The sequence below is a fragment of the Eschrichtius robustus genome, chromosome X (assembly GCF_028021215.1).
Source record: "Eschrichtius robustus isolate mEscRob2 chromosome X, mEscRob2.pri, whole genome shotgun sequence".
NCBI lineage: Eukaryota > Metazoa > Chordata > Mammalia > Artiodactyla > Eschrichtiidae > Eschrichtius > Eschrichtius robustus.
Window position 1 is genome coordinate 1,693,402 of NC_090845.1, and position 18,535 is coordinate 1,711,936.

An 18,535-nucleotide genomic window follows, 5' to 3' on the forward strand; every position below is an offset into this window, starting at 1 on the left:
TGGGGGCGGGGTGGGCTCGCGCATGAGCAGTGCAAAGCCCGGGAGGGGGGAGGGGAGGCCCCGGCCGGCACCACCCCCTCGTCTCCGGAAGTCCCGCCTCTGGGGGCGGGACCAGGGCCTGGAGGAGAAACAGGGAGCCGCCGCGCGGCCGCTTCCGCGGGCCCCGGCGCCGGAAGCGGAGATGCGTCACAGGGGCGGGCGACGGCGGCGGCGGCGGCGGCGGCGGGTCGCGTTGGGGGTGCCTCCGGTGGACGGTCGCGACGCCGGGCGGGGAGGCCGCGCCTGCCAGGGTCGTCGGGGGCCCGCGGAGAGCTGGGGCCAGGGCGGCGGCGGCCTGGGACGCAAGCGGAACCCCGCGCCGGTGAGCGCCGGCCGCAGCCGCCTCCGCCTGCGAGCCGGGCGGGGGTCTGGGGGCGGGGACCCAGTGGCCGTGGTATCAGAGGGCCGGGGTCTGCGGGGCTCTCGGGAACGGGGACCCAGGGGCGGGGGACCCAGAGGTCGGGAGTCTGCGGGCGGCCAGGGGGCGGGGGTCGTAGGCCTGGGGACCTGGAGTCGGGGAATCGAGGGCCGAGGTCTGTGAGGAGCCGGGGGCGGGGGACCTGAGGTGACGAGGTAGCAGGGGCCGAGGTCTGCGGGGATCTTGGGGCCGAGGACACCGGGGGCTGGGAGAGGAGCCAAAGGCGGCCAGGGAGACGGGCGTTCCCAGGAGGCCACTGGTCCCCGGGGGGGGGGGCGGGGGGGAGGGCAGGGCCGGTGCCAGAGAGGTAAGGAGGCGGGGCCGGGGGGCTGGGGGTTCCGAGGTTAATGGGGTTGGCGGGGGTGTCCGGGACCACAGGCAGCGGCCCGAGACAGGGAAGGCGGGAACTGGGGGACGTGGGGGGGCAGTTGGAGGGGCTGGAGGTCCTGGGGACCGCGTAGGGGCAGCTGGTGGTATCAGGGCAGCGAAGGGGCTGGGGGTCGCGCCCAGGATGCAGGAGAAGCCAGGCGACCAGGGAAGCTGGGAATACCAGGGCTCCCGGCAGGCAGGCGGGGGAGGGGGGGTGGGTGTCCCAGGGCTCTGGTTTGGGCCCTCCCTGCGGTCTTTGGGGTCCTGTGGAGGGGGGAGTCACAGGTCTCAGCCCAGGCCAGAGTCCCTCTGCGGTGCCCCTGACCCTGCCACGTGGCTCTTCCCTCCAGCTGGGAGGCCCGCACCCCTTGGGTTCCTCCTGGATCTGGGGAGGGAGCTCCGAGAGCTAGCGGGTGGGCGGGCAGACCGGCTGAGGCCGCCACCTGTAGGGCTTGGTGTCCGTGGGTCTGGGTCAGGCTCAGCGCTGCTGCGGCCTGGCTTTCTGGAAGCAGGCACTTGTCCCACCAGGAGGGAAGAGCTGGGGGAGGAGGCCCCCCCCCCCGGTTTCCGAAAGGCCCTGTCACTTTTATGCTTTATTTGGGCACAGAGAGGGTGCCTCTGCCCACAGTGGGGAAATTGAAGTCGATGGCCCTTGGCTGTTTTTTTCAGCCTGAAACTTCCTTCCTGTTTCTTCCGTGGAAACACAGGGCCGCCGCCTCCACAGACCCTCCCAGATGCCTGTCCTGGGCCGTCCCTTCCCTCCCCCGTGAGGTGTCTGCACCTTCTGGTGGAGGTGGCGGGTGGAGCCGGCCTGCCCCGTGTACGCTGAGGGCAGCGACCGACCCCGCCGAGCTGGGCTCCCGCCGCCCTGGCCCCAGGAGAGCTGCCTCTGGGTACTGGGGGCAGGTAGCGCTGCTGGAGGAGTCGGGCTGCCAGCTGTGCCTAAACGTTTTGTCGGCCCGTTTTCTCCCCTGCTTTAGTGTAATCTCATTAAAAGCGCCAGCGTCTCGGGCTGAGGGCCTTTCCCTACGTAGAGGCCCGTGTGCCTGACGTACAGAGAGCAGACTTGCCTCCCTGCGCTGGGCCCGCGGCACCGGCCAGCCTGGGACACCTCGCCCCGGTGCCCGGCCCTGACCCCTCGCGCGCGTGTTTTTCAGGCCTGAGGTCCCGGCTATGGCTGCGGCTACCATCGTGCACGACACGTCCGAGGCGGTGGAGCTGTGCCCTCCCTACGGCCTGTACCTGAAGCCCATCACGAAGATGACCATCAGCGTGGCGCTCCCGCAGCTGAAGCAGCCGGGCAAGTCCATCTCCAACTGGGAGGTGATGGAGCGCCTGAAGGGCATGGTGCACAACCACCAGTTCTCCACGCTGCGCATCTCCAAGAGCACCATGGACTTCATCCGCTTCGAGGGCGAGGTGGAGAACAAGAGCCTGGTCAGGTCCTTCCTGGCCTGCCTGGACGGCAAGACCATCAAGCTCAGCGGCTTCTCCGACATCCTCAAGGTGCGCGCCGCCGAGTTCAAGATCGACTTCCCCACCCGCCACGACTGGGACTCCTTCTTCCGGGACGCCAAGGACATGAACGAGACGCTGCCGGGCGAACGGCCCGACACCATCCACCTGGAGGGGCTGCCCTGCAAGTGGTTCGCCCTGAAGGAGTCGGGCTCCGAGAAGCCCAGCGAGGGGGTGCTGGTGCGGGTGTTTGAGCGCTTCGGGGAGATCCGCAACGTGGACATCCCCATGCTGGACCCCTACCGCGAGGAGATGACGGGCCGCAACTTCCACACCTTCAGCTTCGGGGGCCACCTGAACTTCGAGGCCTACGTGCAGTACCGCGAGTACGCGGGCTTCATCCAGGCCATGAGCGCCCTGCGCGGCATGAAGCTCATGTACAAGGGCGAGGACGGCAAGGCAGTGGCCTGCAACATCAAGGTGCGCGCGGGGCCCCGGGGGATAGGCCCCAGCGGCAGGCCCGCGTCCTGCAGGACGTCAGGCGCGGGGAGGGGAGCGGGCGGCCCTGTTCTTCTCACGGAAGCTGCGTCTTCAGGGAGGCGTGAGGGAGCCCAGCGTCTTCCCGTGGCCACGCGGGGGGGGGGGACGGGCGGGCACGCCCTGGAAGGAGCTCCAGCCGGGCCCGGCCGGCGCACCGCAGGCCCCCACACGTCCCTGAGACGAGGCGACGGCTCTTTTACGGCCGTGCGCTGTGCCTCGTGCCGGGCGGCTCGGGCGCCTGGGCGGTGGAGGCGCGGCCGCCTGGCTGCGGGGCCGGGCGCGGGGCTTCCCAGGAGGAGGAGTGACCCGGAGCAGTGGCACGGGTGCGGGGGTGTCCCTCTGGTTCGTGGTCCCCTTCCCTCGGGAGGAGTCGGGTCCCGAGCGCTGTGAGGCTCGGGGCCGCGAGCACTCAGCGGGAGGGCGTCCCGGGAGCCCCTTCCCTGCGGTGGGTCTGGGGGAGCCGGCCTCAACGCGGGCGGGCGGAGCTGCCACCGTCAGGGAGGCTCTCGGGTCGCACCAACCCGCCCCAACCCGCCCCGTTCTCCCTCGGAAGGTTTCTTTCGATTCGACCAAACACCTGAGCGACGCCTCCATCAAGAAACGGCAGCTCGAGCGGCAGAAGCTTCAGGAGCTGGAGCAGCAGCGGGAGGAGCAGAAGCGCCGGGAGAAGGAGGCGGAGGAGAGGCAGAGGGCCGAGGAGAGGTGCGTCCTGCCCGGGCCCGGGCCGGGCCTCGCCCCGCCCCGCCCCGCCCCGCCCCGCCCCGCCCCGGGAGCGCCCGCCTGGCCGCCGTGTGCGCATGCGTCTGCGGGCTCGGGCGCATCTGTGCGCGCGTCTGCGGGCGTGGGCGCGTCTGCGGGCGGGGGTGCGTCTGTGTGCGCGTCTGCGGGCTCGGGCGCGGGCGGCAGCCGGAGACCCCGCGGGCAGGTGCGCCCCCCGCCCCCTCCCCGGAGATCGCCGCCCGCCTCCCGCGTGGCCCCTGCCCCGTTCCCCGCACGGGCCTTTCCCTCCGAGCCTCCCTGAGCGCCATGCGCGGGTCCTGCCGACACAGGCACGGAATCTTGGCTGTTCTGCAGGTTTTTGCGTTCAGGCTGAAGCTGCTTTTAAGTGAAGTATAGAACTGATGACGCTCGCGGGTTTTAACAAAAAAGCCTCACGTAGTAGGTCTGTAGAGTAACTGAGGTTCACGCGTCTAAAGGCAAACTCGGGGGACGACCTTTCCCCCTTTTATCTTTTACTTTGTGACTTATAAAAGCAACCTGACCAACGATACTACCTGCATTTTGGAAAACAAGGAGAGATTCTTCTTGGTCCGTCACGGCTGCTGTGCGTTTGTTTCTTTCCAGCGTGTGTGTGTGTGTGTGTGTGTGTGTGTGTGTTACAGTCAAGGTTTCGTGTGTTTTGCAGAGTGTTGTTCAGTCTTAGGCGTGCGTGATCTGGGCAGTTCATTGCTCACCAGTCTGTTTACCTGTTGGCTGAATTGACTTAGCTCTTGCCCCGGCTGTCGGGTTCCTGTTTTGTTTTCCCTTCTTCACCGATAGCAGTAACACAGATGCGGAGATGTCTCGGCGGGTAGCAGTTCCTTTGTCTGCACCGGAACCCAGCTCCAGGGTGGCGGGTCCGCACGCCGCCGCTGTTCTCCGCTCAGCCCCACGTGGCTCCCGCGGGGAGGCGGGGGTGGCTGGGCAGGGGCGAGCGTGTGGCCGTTGGTCGGGGGCCAGGAGCCCCGGAGTGAGGCCGTCGGTGCAGAGAGAGGAACGGGCGCCCGGGGAGTGTAGGCCGTGCCCTCGGCGTGGCTGTCCTCAGGAGGCGGCCCTTGGCGGGGACGGTTTGGGTCGCGCACTGAACCGGGCCGCGGCGCCAGCACGGCCCCCTCAGGCAGAACCGGGAAGCGCCAGTGGCGTGTGGACCACCCACTCGCCCTTGTCCCAAACGGGCCTTGTCCTGCCTCTTCCAGGCTGGACCGTGACCACAGGCCCCCGAGCTGGGGGGCGTAGAAGTTACCCCACGGCCTTCCTGACAGCAGCTCTGAGGTCTCGTTAAAGGCAGTTTGCTTGACCTTAATGGCAGGAAAAGCGGGCGGGGACCCGGGGCTGAGAGTGGCCTTTGAGGACAGAGAGCAGGATACGTCCTGGCGAGGACCCGGGTTCACAGCCGCAGGGCGGCGCCCCGGCTGTGGCCGCGGAGGGGGCAGGGCTGGCCTTGGACGAGCGGTGGGCCCGGGAGGCGCCCAGGGTGCGCTCTGGTGGGCAGGGCTGTGGGGCGGAGCCTCGGCGTCTGCGCCCCATCACGGGCGGGCGTGTCTGGGTCCTCTGGTGTTCATAAGGAACGGAGTGCAGCCGGCCAGCAGCGGTCACGTTCCTGGTCGTGGCAGGTCGTGGGCCATGAGCTCCACGCTTGAGGGCTGTGGTCACTTGAGGCCCGTGAGGCCGCTAGGACCCGCAGCTCTTGACGGACACCTGCTGCGGGAGGCCTTCAGGTGTGTGTGGCCTCCTGGACACCGGCACCCTCGAGCTGTCCTGCTTCCCCGCGTTAGCCCGGCCTCGGTGCCCAGCCCGCCCCCTTCCTGCGTGTCCGGGCGAGCTTGGGTCCTCCCGCCTCCTCGTCCGGGCCTGGCGCCCTGGGAGTGATGTCGGCTCTTCTGCAGACGGTCTGCCTCCTGGCCTCAGGGGTCTCTTCTGTGTCTGGTCCTGCCCAGAGCGACCTCGCCTCTCTGCTGTGCCGGCCCCACCGGCGACTCGGCGAACTTTAAAGCTCGAGGGAGATGCGGGTGTGCCGGGTGGAGACATCCGTTGGTCTTCAGACCTTCCCTGGGGGTCTGGAGCCATCCTGCTTTCGGTGGCATCCTCATTTCCGAACGAGGAAAGGATGTTGTTAGGGTCTAGGCTGGCGGGTGTGGTGCGGGGGTGTTCATGGAACAGTCGCTGTCTCCAGGGCGTGTGTATGCAGTGACCTCGCAGGGTGTCCCCAGGCAGTGCGTGCTCTCGGGACCCCTTGATCGGGGGACACCCCAGGGCAGACCGGGTCGGGTTTGCGTCCCCTTGCCTTTGTCGTTTCTACCACTTCCTGTGAAAGGCCATGCAGTACAGTCTCTCGTGTTTGGTCTTGCCCTTAGCTCGCTGCTTCCGGAACCTTCCTGCGGCCATGTACGTTGCTGATTCCCTCCCGCTCAGGGCCCACGGGTTCCCGGGGTGTGAAAGCCCGGGCCGGGTGTCTCCGCTGCCACTGGGACTGGGGCCGGTCCAGCACGCTGGCTCTGTGCTCGGGGTGCGTGCGGCCGGCGGAGGGGCGTCGTCTCCCCGCGCTCCGCGCCGCTGCTGCCGCAGCCCTTTCCCCGTCCGTCTGTCGTCGCCCCTCCACCAGCGCGGTGCATCTTGTTCAAAACTCAGCTTCCGACGCGTCCTCCCCGGCCGTCCGTCCCTTTCTTCACGTTTCCGGGCTGGGGTCGCACTCAGCGAGACTCTCCCTCGGACGGCGCCGGAAACTCTCACCCCCTGTGCCCCGCGCTCCTCGGGTCCTCGGATGCGGCTGAGCTTTCTCCGGGGATAAAGCGCTGAGATGATGAGTCCCGCGATCGCCGTCCCGGGGCCCCCTTCCCCGCGCGGCCCGCGGGCCTCACGGAGCCCCGTGTGTGTCGCTCGCGCAGGAAGCAGAAGGAGCTGGAGGCGCAGGAGCGCGAGAGGAAGCGGGAGGAGAAGCTGCGCAGGCGCGAGCAGAAGCAGCGGGACCGCGAGCTGCGCCGCAGCCAGAAGCAGCTGGAGAAGCTGCAGGCGGAGGCGCAGCGGAAGCTGCAGGAGAAGATCCGGCTGGAGGAGCGCAAGCTGCTGCTGGCCCAGCGCAACCTGCAGTCGCTCCGGCTCGTCACCGAGCTGCTGAGCCGCGCCAAGGTACCGCCTGCCGGGGGTCGGGGCGGAGGCCGGAAGATGCGCGGTCCTCGCCGGGGCCCCGGGAAGCCAGGCGCCTGGAGCCGGGCCGTGCCCCCTCGGTCCGCAGCTGCAGAGCTGACGGGTCTCAGCGGCGCTGTGCGGACGGCCCTCCCGGTTCCCCTCGCTGCTCCTGCTGGAGGCCAGGCCGGTAACTCCCGCGAGCCGGGCCGGGGGCGTGGACGGACCTTGCTGGGCGCTCGTGGTGCTCAGGCGGGCCGCGGAGTGAGGCGCGGGGCGACCCTAACCTGTTGTCTGGTTACAGTTGTGATCAGTCCGCGGGAAGGAGCGTGGCGGGCGCGCTGAGACCTGTGGCAGCGTGTTCTTGTTTCATGGTGAATATTGAAGACCCTGAGCAGGCCCGGCCTCGCGCCTCCGCGCCGTAATCTCAGCTCCCCGTGGCCGGCGACCTTCGCACCGACAGCAGGCCCCGTCCGCCAGCTGGAGGGGCCCGGCCCGCGCAGAAGGCCCGCCCCGGGGCTGCGGCGAGGAGCTTGGCCAGGGCTTTCCTCTCCCGGCTGGGCAGGACGCGCGGGCGTGGTCAGGTCAGGTGGGGCGGGCCAGGCTCCAGCCGGGCCACCCGCCCGCCCGCCGGCCCGGTCCCCCAGGCCCCCCAGGCCGTCCGCCTGCAGAGCCGCGCGGCCTCGGAGCGTCCGTGTGGGCTCAGAGCCCAGCTCAGGCGCGGCCCCCTCTGTCCCGCAGGCCGTGAAGCTGCGGGCGCAGGAGCAGCAGGAGGAGACGCTGCGGCTGCAGCAGCAGGAGGAGCGCCGGCGGCTGCAGGAGGCGGAGCTGCGGCGCGTGGAGGAGGAGAAGGAGCGCGCGCTGGGCCTGCAGCGCCGGGAGCGCGAGCTGCGGGAGCGCCTGCTCAGCATCCTGCTCAGCAAGAAGGCGGACGGGCCCCGCGCGCCCGCCGAGCCGGGCGCCTCGCACGCCCACCTGCTGCAGCCCGTGCTGGACATGCTGCACACCGTGTCGGCCGGCTGCGCGGGCGCCGCCCCGCCCCCGCCCCCGCCCTGCGGCCCCCGGGAGGCCCCGCCCCGGCCGGCCGCCGGCCCCGCCCCCGGCCCCGCCCAGAGCGTGAACGGGAACGCCGCGGAGGAGGAGGCCGCGAGCAAGGAGGGGCAGCAGCCTCGCCGGGTCGCCGCCGACGACGGCCCCTCCGGCCCCGCCGAGAAGAGGTGCCCCGGCGTCCTCGCCTGCATCCCCGACAACAACCAGCAGCCGAAGGCCGCGCCCGCCGCCTGCGAGCAGAGCGCGCCCAGGAAGGACGCGCGCTCCGAGCAAGACAAGTGCAACCGCGAGCCCAGCGGGGGCCGCGGCCGGGCCAGCGGGGACCGGGGCAGCGACGACAGGCCCAAGCGGGAGCGCAGCCGGCCGCGGCGGGCGGGCAGCCGGGAGGACGCGAGGCCGCACAAGGAGCGGCGGCCGCACCGGAAGCGCTCGCACCAGGACGGCAGCCCCCGCCGGCGCAGCGCCAGCCCCGAGCGCGAGCGCGAGCACGAGCACGGCCGGTCGCGGAGGTCCCACAGCGGAGACCGGCACGGCCGGCGGGAGAGGAGCCGGGACCGGGACCGCAGGGGCAGCTCGGGCAGGAAGCGCAGCCGCCACCGGCGCAGCGAGAGGTCGCGCTCGGGCTCCCCCAGCCGGCACCGCAGCACCTGGAACAGGTAATGCACGGAGGGCCCAGGCAGCCGTCCCGGAGGACCAGGACGGGGGAGCGCACGTCCTGCAACTCGCTGCCCCCACGCCCCCCACGCCCCCCCCCCCCCCAGCACACCCAGGGAGCCCCCTGGTGAGGAAGGCAGCGCCTCCAGTCTCCTCTCCTTCGTGGCCGTGGGTCTGGTTCAGAGGCATCGTCCCCGGTCACGAGCTTTCGTTTCCCTTAAAACTGTTGATCCAATAGCTTTAACGTCAGCAGCCCTCTCTGAATCAGGAGGAGCACGTAGGCCGCCCGCCGTGAGAATTGCAGACCACCCCGCCCCGCCTGCCCGCCCGCCCGCCCCGGGCACACAGGCTGGCAGCGCCGAATCCCTGCACCTGCTCGGAGACGCCTCTCGTACTCACTTCACGGGAGCCGCCTGTCGCCTCTCGGGGACGGACTGTCCAGTGTGGCGGCCGCAGCCCCACGGGGCGTGGAAACGAGGAAGTCTCGCCCTGCGGGTGTTTTTTTGTTTTTTGGTTTTTTCCGTCATTTGTAAGTTCAACGGATTGGGAACAGAGTTTGGGTGGGATGCCAAAGGAAAATGGCTCTGGTGCATATAAGTCATCGGCGGGGAAGCTGTACATTCTGCAACACGGAAACTCAGATGTGCCATCTTTCTAGGTGTGGGCAGGTGCGGAAGTGGTGCGGAGGGTCCCAGACACTCACTTTTTTACAAATTCAAGTAATTCAGCGTAAAAAAAAAAAGGTTGATGAAAGTTAGTTTTGGTTCCTAGTCAAGGTTAGCCTGTGTGGTTTTTTTTAAGAAACCGTTTTGCTAAATTATTTTTACTTGGAACGTTTCAGATTTAATGCTGCAAACATGTTAAATTTTATAATCGTTGGCTTCTCTGAGTGAAGCTCAGAAATACTTAAAAATAGCTGTATCGTCCGCCTTAGGAGAGATGGTGTTTATTCCAGTTTGCATTTTTATGGTGAAATAAAATCCTTTTCCAATGAACTAATGTTCCCCATACTTACGTGTTTTCTTTCTTAAGTTCTTTGGGCTACTTCACTGACCTGAGCGTAATTTGGCATATTTGAAATCGCCGATTTCTAAAGATTCATTTCACATGCTGTGACTATTGTAAAATAACCCCCTGGAGGAGAACACGCGTCCTGGGACTCATTTGATTTGTGTACCAGGAACATAAAAAGTTTAGCAAGTTCACAGAAGCAGTCTTTAAAGCTACAGTGCCATTAAAAAAAAAAAAAAGATTTAAAGAAAGTGGTTCTCTTCCCACCTTGAGTTGATGTAGCAGGTAGGTGTCAGTGCCCCTGTTGGGACCCCGAGCTGCAAGTGATCCCTCTGTCTGTCTGTGTTTAAGTCAAACCCAGATCTTCTCAGCACGTGGAGGGCAGTTATATGCCTTTTCCACCCTAGTCACATCATCGTCAAAATCCAGGTCGGCACAACAGACTTGCACTTTCCTTCTCTGCGCTGGCATTGGTCTGGTCTGTCACCAGCCGAGGTGTGGGTGCAGGACGTGCTCAGATGCCCAGTGATTGGAGATGCCTCTCGGAGATGCACACGGGCAGCTGTGTCAGGATTCCTGCAGCCTGGCATGGAGTGTTTTTTGCCCCATCAGCAGCTCTGAGAAGGTCGGGGGACTGGGTGTCACCCTGGGTGCCCAGGATATGTTGCTGGGTGAGACAGGCCCCCTGAAACATGGGGATCTTGAAGGAGCAAGTACAGGAATGAGGAGCAGGCCACGTGGCGCTGTGTGTGTATGTAGGGGAGGTCTCTGAAGTCAAGGGAGATCTCCGTGAGGTCAGAGGAGGTTTCTCTGAAGTGAGGGAGAGTCAGATCAGGGGGCATCTCTGAAGTAGGGGAGGTATCGCTGTGGACGAGAGTCAGGCATCTGAATTCTAAACCTGTTCCACTGATGATGCATCTTCCACCTCCAACACCACTGAGCTACGCGGCAGAAGGCGGAGGCGTGATAAATGCTGCCCAGGCCAATCGTCCCTTACTGACCGGTCCTCCGCCTGTTGGATCTGTCAGTTCCTGAGAGAGGGGTGGCATTGACATCTCCAACCGTAGCAGCAGATGCATCTTTTTCTCCTCAAAGGCCTATCCGTTTCTGCCTTTTGTGTTTGACGCTGTGTTGTTAGTTGCATACAAGTTAAGGATTGTCACGTCTCCTTGGAGAACTGGCTCCTTGGTCGTTTGCAGTGCCCTTCTGTACCTTGATAATTTTCCTTGTCCTGAAGTCTGTTTGGTGGTAAATGGGGAGGAAAGGAATTTGATGGAAAGAGATGTCCGTTACGTGTATGTGTCTCCTAGACACACACACAGCATCCAAGGGTGTCAGGGAAGAAGAAGGTTTTGGCGTAAGCCATGATTGTTCTCTCTTTTCAAGCCAAGCTCTGCAGAGGAGAGGACAGTAGTCTTTTGTTGTGACACAGCAGATACTTTTAGAGGCAGCGTGACTAAGAATGAGGATTCGGGAGCCTGGCTTAGAACCGTTTCACCCAACAGCCCCTCTTCTGTGAGGCCGACGGCAGTGATTTGCATGGGGACCAGGTGAAGAGCACCCCTACTGCCCGTGTGGGATCCTGGTCGTTTGAACTTATCTTGGCTTTAAGACACTTGTCATCCTTATGACTTAGGGTGGGATTTCCCAGGTTACCAGTGCAACCAACCCTTACATCCACGGATTCAGTGAACCGCAGGTTGAATACTATGTTTACCATCCGCGGTTGGTTGAATCCGTGTGTGCGGAACCATGGATACGGGAGGTGGACTCTGGGACTTCAGCATCGGCGAAGTTTGGTACCGGCGGTGGGTCCTGGAACCGATCCCCGTAGATACCGAGGGACAGTTGTGCTTTCATTTATTTTCTAAAAGTTCTCTTGTTTTCTGTAGGAGTTGTTAGCGATAAAAAATAGAGATTAATTGAAACACGTCTGTTAACTGATTGGATTTTATCTTCACAAACCAGGATTTTTCTTAGTTCTAAGGTGACTAGATTGTAACCAAGGGCGCTGTGACTAAGGAACACGTTTATTGAGGAAACAGAAGGTTTCCACCCTAGAAGCATTGTCCTGCCAACTTCTGGGGTGAATGAATGGGAGGTTTGCTCCTCCTTTTCTGTCTGTCTGTCTCATAGCATTTTGTCCTGAGCCTCTTTCTAGCCGAGTGGGATCATTATCTCATTGTGGGTAAATAAAAACCACCCCCAATTTGTCACAGTTTCACCCGGTGGAGATGTTCTCCAGACCTAAGGGCCTGGGGGTCACAAGGTGGTCTGGGATTTGGGACTTGACTGTGGCTCTTGTGTCCTCTGGAACCTAGCAACCTGCATTTGAGGAGAGATTGGGAAATGACAAAAGGCGCAGAGCTCTCAGGGAGGGCTCCAGGGAAGAACGAGATTAACGTGGTGTCGGGCAGTTGATTCACCCCTTTCACTGCCATCTTCACTCCTGCAAACCCTGAATCTAACAGGCAACTATCGATACAAAGGGATTGTTGACCTGCTTTCGTTTTATGGTTGCTTATTTACCTGGATTTTTAAAGTACTGCCATAGAGGAGGTTGTCATCACCGTAACCATTCCTTGCCCTCCAGGCATATCCCTGCTCAGCACGCACGGCAGAAACCCCTCCGACTCACCCGAGTCACCTAGGCTGCCGTCTTGCTCGATTCCCCAATTCCTGTCTTTGCCCTGTAATCTCCCACCTGGGGTTTCATGCCAGCTCACGGGGTCCTTGACGCACACACCGTTTGAAGGGGATCGGGTCCATTTCTGAGTCCTCGGCTTCGCTCTAAACTTGTTCTTGTAACTGATCGTCCTGGGAGAGTGGCTCCAGCGTCCCCTTTCTCCTCCCTCTCCCGGCCCCCATGGAGGCACCGTGCCTCCTCCTTCCTCGTACTTGGGCTCTGCGCCCCAAGATGACACGGCTTCTAGGGTCCCAGTGTCACCTGGAGAGGTGGGTCTGGGAGTGACACGGTGACAGCGGAACGGAAGAAGGGCCTCCCGGAGGTGTCTGCTGGGAGATGGTTAAAAAGGAAATGACACCCTTCTGTCCATGTTTCTGCTCCCATCGAGTGCATGAACCAGGTTCCCCCAGACACAAGGAGAACCGGGAAAAAGTTCGTTCTGAGCCGTCATGAGAGGAAGCCCTGTCTCCCTCGTTTAGAGGACGCATTTCCGATCGAACGTCAGTTAATACTTAACATTTGCAAAGTTCTCATTTATACACCTGCTCGTGATGAATCAGAGCACATAAAACACATAAAACCTTCTGTTAACAGTAAAAAAACACACAAAACGTAAATTCTCATACAATTTCAATTTATATGTTTTATTTTTTCTAGTTTTATTGAGATATAATTGACATATTGGTTGGATATTTGTGTATACTGCAAAACGATCACCACAAAAAGCTAGTTAACCTCCGTCACCTCGTGTATAGACATCTTACTTCACAAGTATGATGGGATGACCAGGTACATTTCTAAGCACAAAAAATAGAGCCCAGAATCCTGGCGGGGAGAAAAGTGAGTTGAGAATGCGGATAGAACTAGAAAAGGAAACCATATAACATTATTATTTTAAACACACTGTTATTTTGTGGGGTTTTAAGTGGCTGCATATAGTTATTAAATCGCTAGGGTGTTTAGATTCTATCAGACACACTCTAAAGAATGCAGCAAATTTGAAAAATGTCTATTATATGCCAAACATTGCACCATTTGCATTTGCATTTAGATGATATTTAAAAAAAAAAAAAGCGTAGGGGGTCCCTGAAAGACCCCTGCCCCAGGATGGCGGTCTGGTTTCAGACTTGCAGGTGTTCTGGACTCACCTCGGGGTGAGAGGAAAAGGCAGGATTCCACCCGGCAGGTGTGGGGGGGCGGATGGAGCACCTGTAACAGGTGTTTTCCAGGTGGTGCTGATGCAGTGTCGGAGGAGGGCGTGCACTTCGCGGAGCGTCCCTTCCCGCCCCTCCCACCTGCCCCGCTGCCCACGCGCACATGGCGTGCCTGAGGCCCAGCCCCCTCCTCCGGGCAGGCCTTGCCGGGTGCCATACGCACCCCCCTCTCACATCAGGCCCCTCCAGTCAGCCCGCGGACAGGCTGACGTCTCCACCCCCAAGCTGTGTATGGGTCTCCCCACACCCGCTTCAGCCTGAGTGCCCCCATCTCTGCTCTCGTCCATAAAACCCCCGCAGGAGGGTCTTCTCTCCTGCCCTGCAACTCAGGCACTGCCCTCACACTCCCACCACCCTCACCGCCCCGTCAGAACGCTCGCACCCAGGCGCTGTAGATGGAACGTTTGCGTCCCCCCAAACTCAGACGTGTTGGGGGGGGCCCTTACCCCCAAGGCGATGGTGTCAGGAGGTGGGGCCTCTGGGAGGTGACGAGGTCATGAGGGTGGAGCCCCCGTGGATGGGATTAGTGTCCTTAGAAAAAGAGACCCCAGAGAGCTCCCTGGCCCCTTCCTCCGTGTGAGGACACAGCGAGAAGACGTCCATCTAGGAACCAGGAGGAGGGTCCTCACCAGATGCTAAATCTGCCCTCACCGGGATCTCGGACGTCCAGCCTCCGGGACCGTGAGGAATAAATGTGTGTTGTTTATAAGCCCCCAGTCTGAGGTATTACAGGATCTGCAAGTAATGAATACCAGGTGGTCTCCAAGTACGTCTGAACTCACGCTTCTCCAATCACGTTCCCTCTTGCTTTAGGGCAGCAAGTTAAATCGTCCTGCGGCCCCAGGCTCCAAACTAAAAAGAAAACAAATTGCTCAATTAAAAAAACCAAAACCCACTAGAACGCAATACTACTACTCTACTAATCATCATCACTGATAGTAATAATAAAAGGGAAATAAACACTGACGAGGATGTGGAGAAATTGGGTCCGTTTGCACTGTTGGTGGGAATGTAAATAGGGCAGCTGCTGTGGGAAGCAGTTTAGCAGTTTCCTAAAAACTTAAACAGAGACGTACCGTGGGACCCCGTCATCCCACTGCTAAGTGTACGCCCAGAGGAACTGAAAACAGTCATCTAAGAAAAGCTTGTACAGGGATATTCATAACAGCAGTATTTACAACGTCGATAAATGTGGAAACAACCCAGGTGTCCATGGATGGATGGATGGATGGATACGCAGAATGGGGTGTAATATGACTCAGCCGTGAAAAGGAGTGAAGCCCCGACACAGGCTACCACGTGGGTGGACCTTGAACTCACGATGCTCAGTGAGAGAAGCAGACCCAGAAGGACACAGTGTGTGATTCCGTTGATAGGAAACGTCCAGAACAGGCCAATCCATAGAGACAAGAAAGGAGATTCATGGTTGTCAGGGGCTGGGGGAGGGGGAGGGGGAATGACTTTTCATGGGGACGGGGTCTCCTTGGGGGGATGGGAACGTTTGACAGAGGCGATGTTTGCACAACACTGTGAAAGTCCTAAATGCTTCTGAGCTGTTTACTTTAAGTGGTTAAAATGGTCAGTTTTATGTTATGTGCACTTTACACGAATAAAAACCTAAGAATATGGTGTTTTGGCTTTTTCTTTGATTTCTCCTTTCCCGGGTTCTTGGTCTAACTCTGTAACGGAACCAAACTCGGGTCCGCTCACCTGTGCGCAGTAAAGCCAATCTCCTTCACCCCTGTGGCGAAGGAAAGTGCAGCTTTATTGCAGGGCCCAGCAAGGAGAACAGGGCTGGTGCTCAAAAAACCCAAACTCCCCGAAGGGTTTCGACAAAGCATTTTTAAAGGCAAAGTGCGGTAGGCGTGTCCCAGGATGTGTGATCAGCTCCTGCACGATTCTCTGATTGACTGACGGTGAGGTACCAGGACGGGGTCACAGGGGTTAACGTCATCAGTCCTTAGGTGCCAGTAGGCCTGGGGGCTGCGTGCTCATGATCATCAGGTAGTTCATTTCTTCCACCTGGTGGTGGTTTTAGCATCTGCAAAACAACTCCGGGAACCTGCCTCAGATACTGTTATCTAAGTACTTTAGGGAGGAGCTACGGCAGAGGGCATGGGGGAGGGGTCTGTCCCGGGAAGGCCCCAGAGGGTCCTACTCGGTTACAAGTCCCTGGGCGCCTCGATCTTTGAAAAGGTTTAGAAGGCTGGTTTGGTTCCGGGGCTGGAGGGTGTACAGCTCCCCAGACGTCGGCCAGCCCCGCCCTCCTGGGCCGCGGGGCGGAGCAGAGGATGGTGAGGCCCCGCCCACCCGCCATGCTTCAGCCTCTCCAGGCTTAGGCCCACGCGGCTCACAGCCCGGGGCGTCTCTCCTGCTCGTGCATCGTCCTTACGCCAGCTGAGTATCTCCTCAGCCTTGGACCCCACCCGCTGCAAGGCGCAGAGTTAGGGGTGCACCTCTGAAACAGGAACCCTGCCGTCCGCTCCTGAGCCGTGACTCGCCGCTCCTGGTGAGAAATCTGTATGGGTTTCCTGGGGCGTCTGTGACAGATGGCCACAAGCTGGGGGCTTAAAATAACAAACAGTCATCCTTCCCCAGTCCTGGAGGCCACGCATGTGAGGGTCAAGGTGTCCCAGGGCCGAGGTCCCTCCAGAGTCTCCAGGGGAGGGTCCTTCCCGCCTCTTCCAGCTTCTGGGGGCTCCAGGCGTCCCTGGGCTTGTGGCCGCCTCGCTCCCGTCTCTGCCTCTGTCTTCACGGGGCTTCTCCTCTGTGTCTGGGTCTCTCCTCTTCTGTGTCTTAGAAGGACCCTGTCATTGGATGTAGGGCCACCCTCCTCCAGGAGGACCACATCTCAGACCCTTCACTGCATCACACACGCAAAGACTGCTTTTCCAAATAAGGTCTTTTCTGAGGCTCCAGGAATTTTAGGGGGACAGTCTTCAACCCAGTGCAACATCCCAATTTCAGAGATGTTAAGTGTTTGGGTTTTTTGAATGTACATTTTGGAATTGATTCAACCATTTCTCACCTAATGACTAGATCATGTTGAATCTCTGATTTTCCATCTTCCTTGCACGTCAGCCCTGGGAGTGTTTAAAAAGCCGAAAGCCTGATTTCCTGATTCGGGGGTCCAAGCCAGCCCAGGAACGGCCCCTCCCCCAGGCGGCTCCCACATGCAATCAAGGTGGAGGACTTGGGCAGGTAGAGGGTCCTGCTCCTTCTCTGTTTCCTTAAATCCTACTGTGGTTCCTGAGGTCAGAGCCTGTGGCCAGATGTGAGGGTAACCGTCTCGAGAACGAGGTGTCTCGATGCTGAAATCATCAGAGGCTCCAAGTCCGTGGATTCACCCCCTAAGCTTCCTTAGACCTTTTGACAAAAGTGCCCGCGATTCACGGGTTAACTTTGGGGAGATCCCACGTTTCTACCGCAGCAGCCGTGTTGGGAATCACAGTATAGATTTTTCTCTCCAGGAAAGGGGATTTCTCTCCATCAATTAAACTCCCTGTGATGTTCTCTGGGCAGGCGTGAAAGCATTCTTCAGAGACATTATACATTTGTGCCTACGTTTAAGTTAGAGATTTTAAAAAAACATTTATTTTATGGAGGTAGAGTTGATTTACAATGTGTTAATTTCTGCTGCACAGCAAAGTGTTTCAGTTATACGTGTATATGTATTCTTTTTCATATTCTTTTCCATGATGGTTTATCCCGGGATATTGAATATAGTCCCCTGTGCTCTACAGTAGGACCTTGTTGTTGATCCATCCTAAATGTCATAGTTTGCATCTACTAACCCCAAACTCCCGATCCATCCCTCCCCCACCCCCCCCCCCCTTGGCGATCACAAGTCTATTCTCTATGTCTGTGAGTTTGTTTCTGTTTCGTAGGTGTTTGTGTCATATTTTAGATTCCACGTATAAGTGACATTATATGACATTTCTCTTTCTCGGGCTGGCTTGCTTCACTCAGTATGATCACCTCTAGGTCCACCACATTGCTGCAAATAGCATGATTTCATTCTTTTTTATAGCTGAGTCGTATTCCATTGTGTATCTGTGCCACGTCTTCTTTATCCATTCCTCTGCCGATGGACACTTAGGTGGCTTCCGTGTCTTGGCTACTGTGAATAGTGCTGCTGTGAACATAGGGGCGCGTGGATCTTGACCAGTCAGTGTTTTACTGGATCGTATGATTTAGAGATGTTCTTAAAACGCGTATGGTTGTTTGCAGTGAAAGCAGAAGAGGCTGTTTGCAAGCTCCCGTGCTGGAAGCAGAGGAGCGGTGGGCATATCCGCCTCTGCCCTGCTCGTGTGTGTCCTCAACACTGACGTGCAGGGACCCCCGGAGACAGAGGCAGGGAGGCCACGCGGCCCAGAGCAGGCCGTGCATTTTCCTGCAGCCTGTGCGTGCGATCACCCGAGGCTACTTTCGTGCTCTGGTTCTTCCTAAGTTTCCACGGATGGGCAGACCTTGTTTCGTCATGCTTTGCTTTACTGCACTTTACAGATGGTGGACTTTTTAGAAATGGAAGGTTTGGGGCCCCCCTGCGTCTAGCAAGTCTATCAGCGCCATTTTCCCAACATCATTTGCTCACTTTGTGTCTCTGTGTCACATTTTGGTCGTTCTCGCAGCATTTCAAACCTTTAAATTATTTGTTACGGTGTCTATGGTTTTTGATGTTATTACTATGACTTACAATATTTGTTTTACTGGGGTGGCCTGGAACCAAACCCGCAATCTCTCCAGCGGATATCTGTGTGCCTTTTGCTTTTATTTTCTTTGGCCTCGCTGCGCGGCACGTGGCATCTTAATTCCCCAACCGGGGGATCGAACCCACGCCCCCTGCCGTGGAGGCGCGGAGTCTTCTTAACCACTGCACTGCCAGGGAAGCCCCTAGACTCATTTTTAAAGAGCACTCGTCAACATAACTTCTTTTCTGGCCGATGAGAGTAGCCTTCTGTCAGGATGCCGTCTTCCTTCTTCTGGTAGAAACGGGGGCCGTTCAGGGCCCGGCTGCGGCAGCTCGGCACGGCCAGGCCCCTTGGGGCTCTCGTGGCCTCCAAGTCCTTCTGAGACGGGCCGGGACCCGGGACCCTTTGCTGCAGGGCTTGCACCTGGACACACCTCTCCTGGAGCAGCAAAATACAAAGAAACTCTAAGGGACTAAAAATAACTGCGTGCATGCGCAGTTGGGGCCAATCTGGACAAAAGATAAAA

The 18,535-nt window shown here is 59.9% G+C and overlaps 1 protein-coding gene across 2 annotated transcripts; it reads left to right on the plus strand.

Moving 5' to 3' along the window:
• The first annotated feature begins 204 nt into the window (after positions 1–204).
• On the plus strand, positions 205–9,402 carry AKAP17A (A-kinase anchoring protein 17A). Of its 2 annotated transcripts, XM_068533788.1 has the most exons (6): positions 205–361; positions 1,984–2,761; positions 3,375–3,523; positions 6,466–6,706; positions 7,445–8,409; positions 8,646–9,402. In XM_068533788.1, the coding sequence occupies exons 2-6, from the start codon at positions 2,000–2,002 to the stop codon at positions 8,668–8,670; spliced, it is 2,142 nt and encodes a 713-aa protein (XP_068389889.1). In that variant the 5' UTR covers positions 205–361; positions 1,984–1,999; the 3' UTR covers positions 8,671–9,402. The 2 variants fall into 2 exon arrangements, with proteins under 2 accessions (XP_068389889.1, XP_068389890.1); XM_068533789.1 differs by having other exon boundaries at positions 7,445–9,402.
• The last annotated feature ends 9,133 nt before the right edge of the window (positions 9,403–18,535 follow it).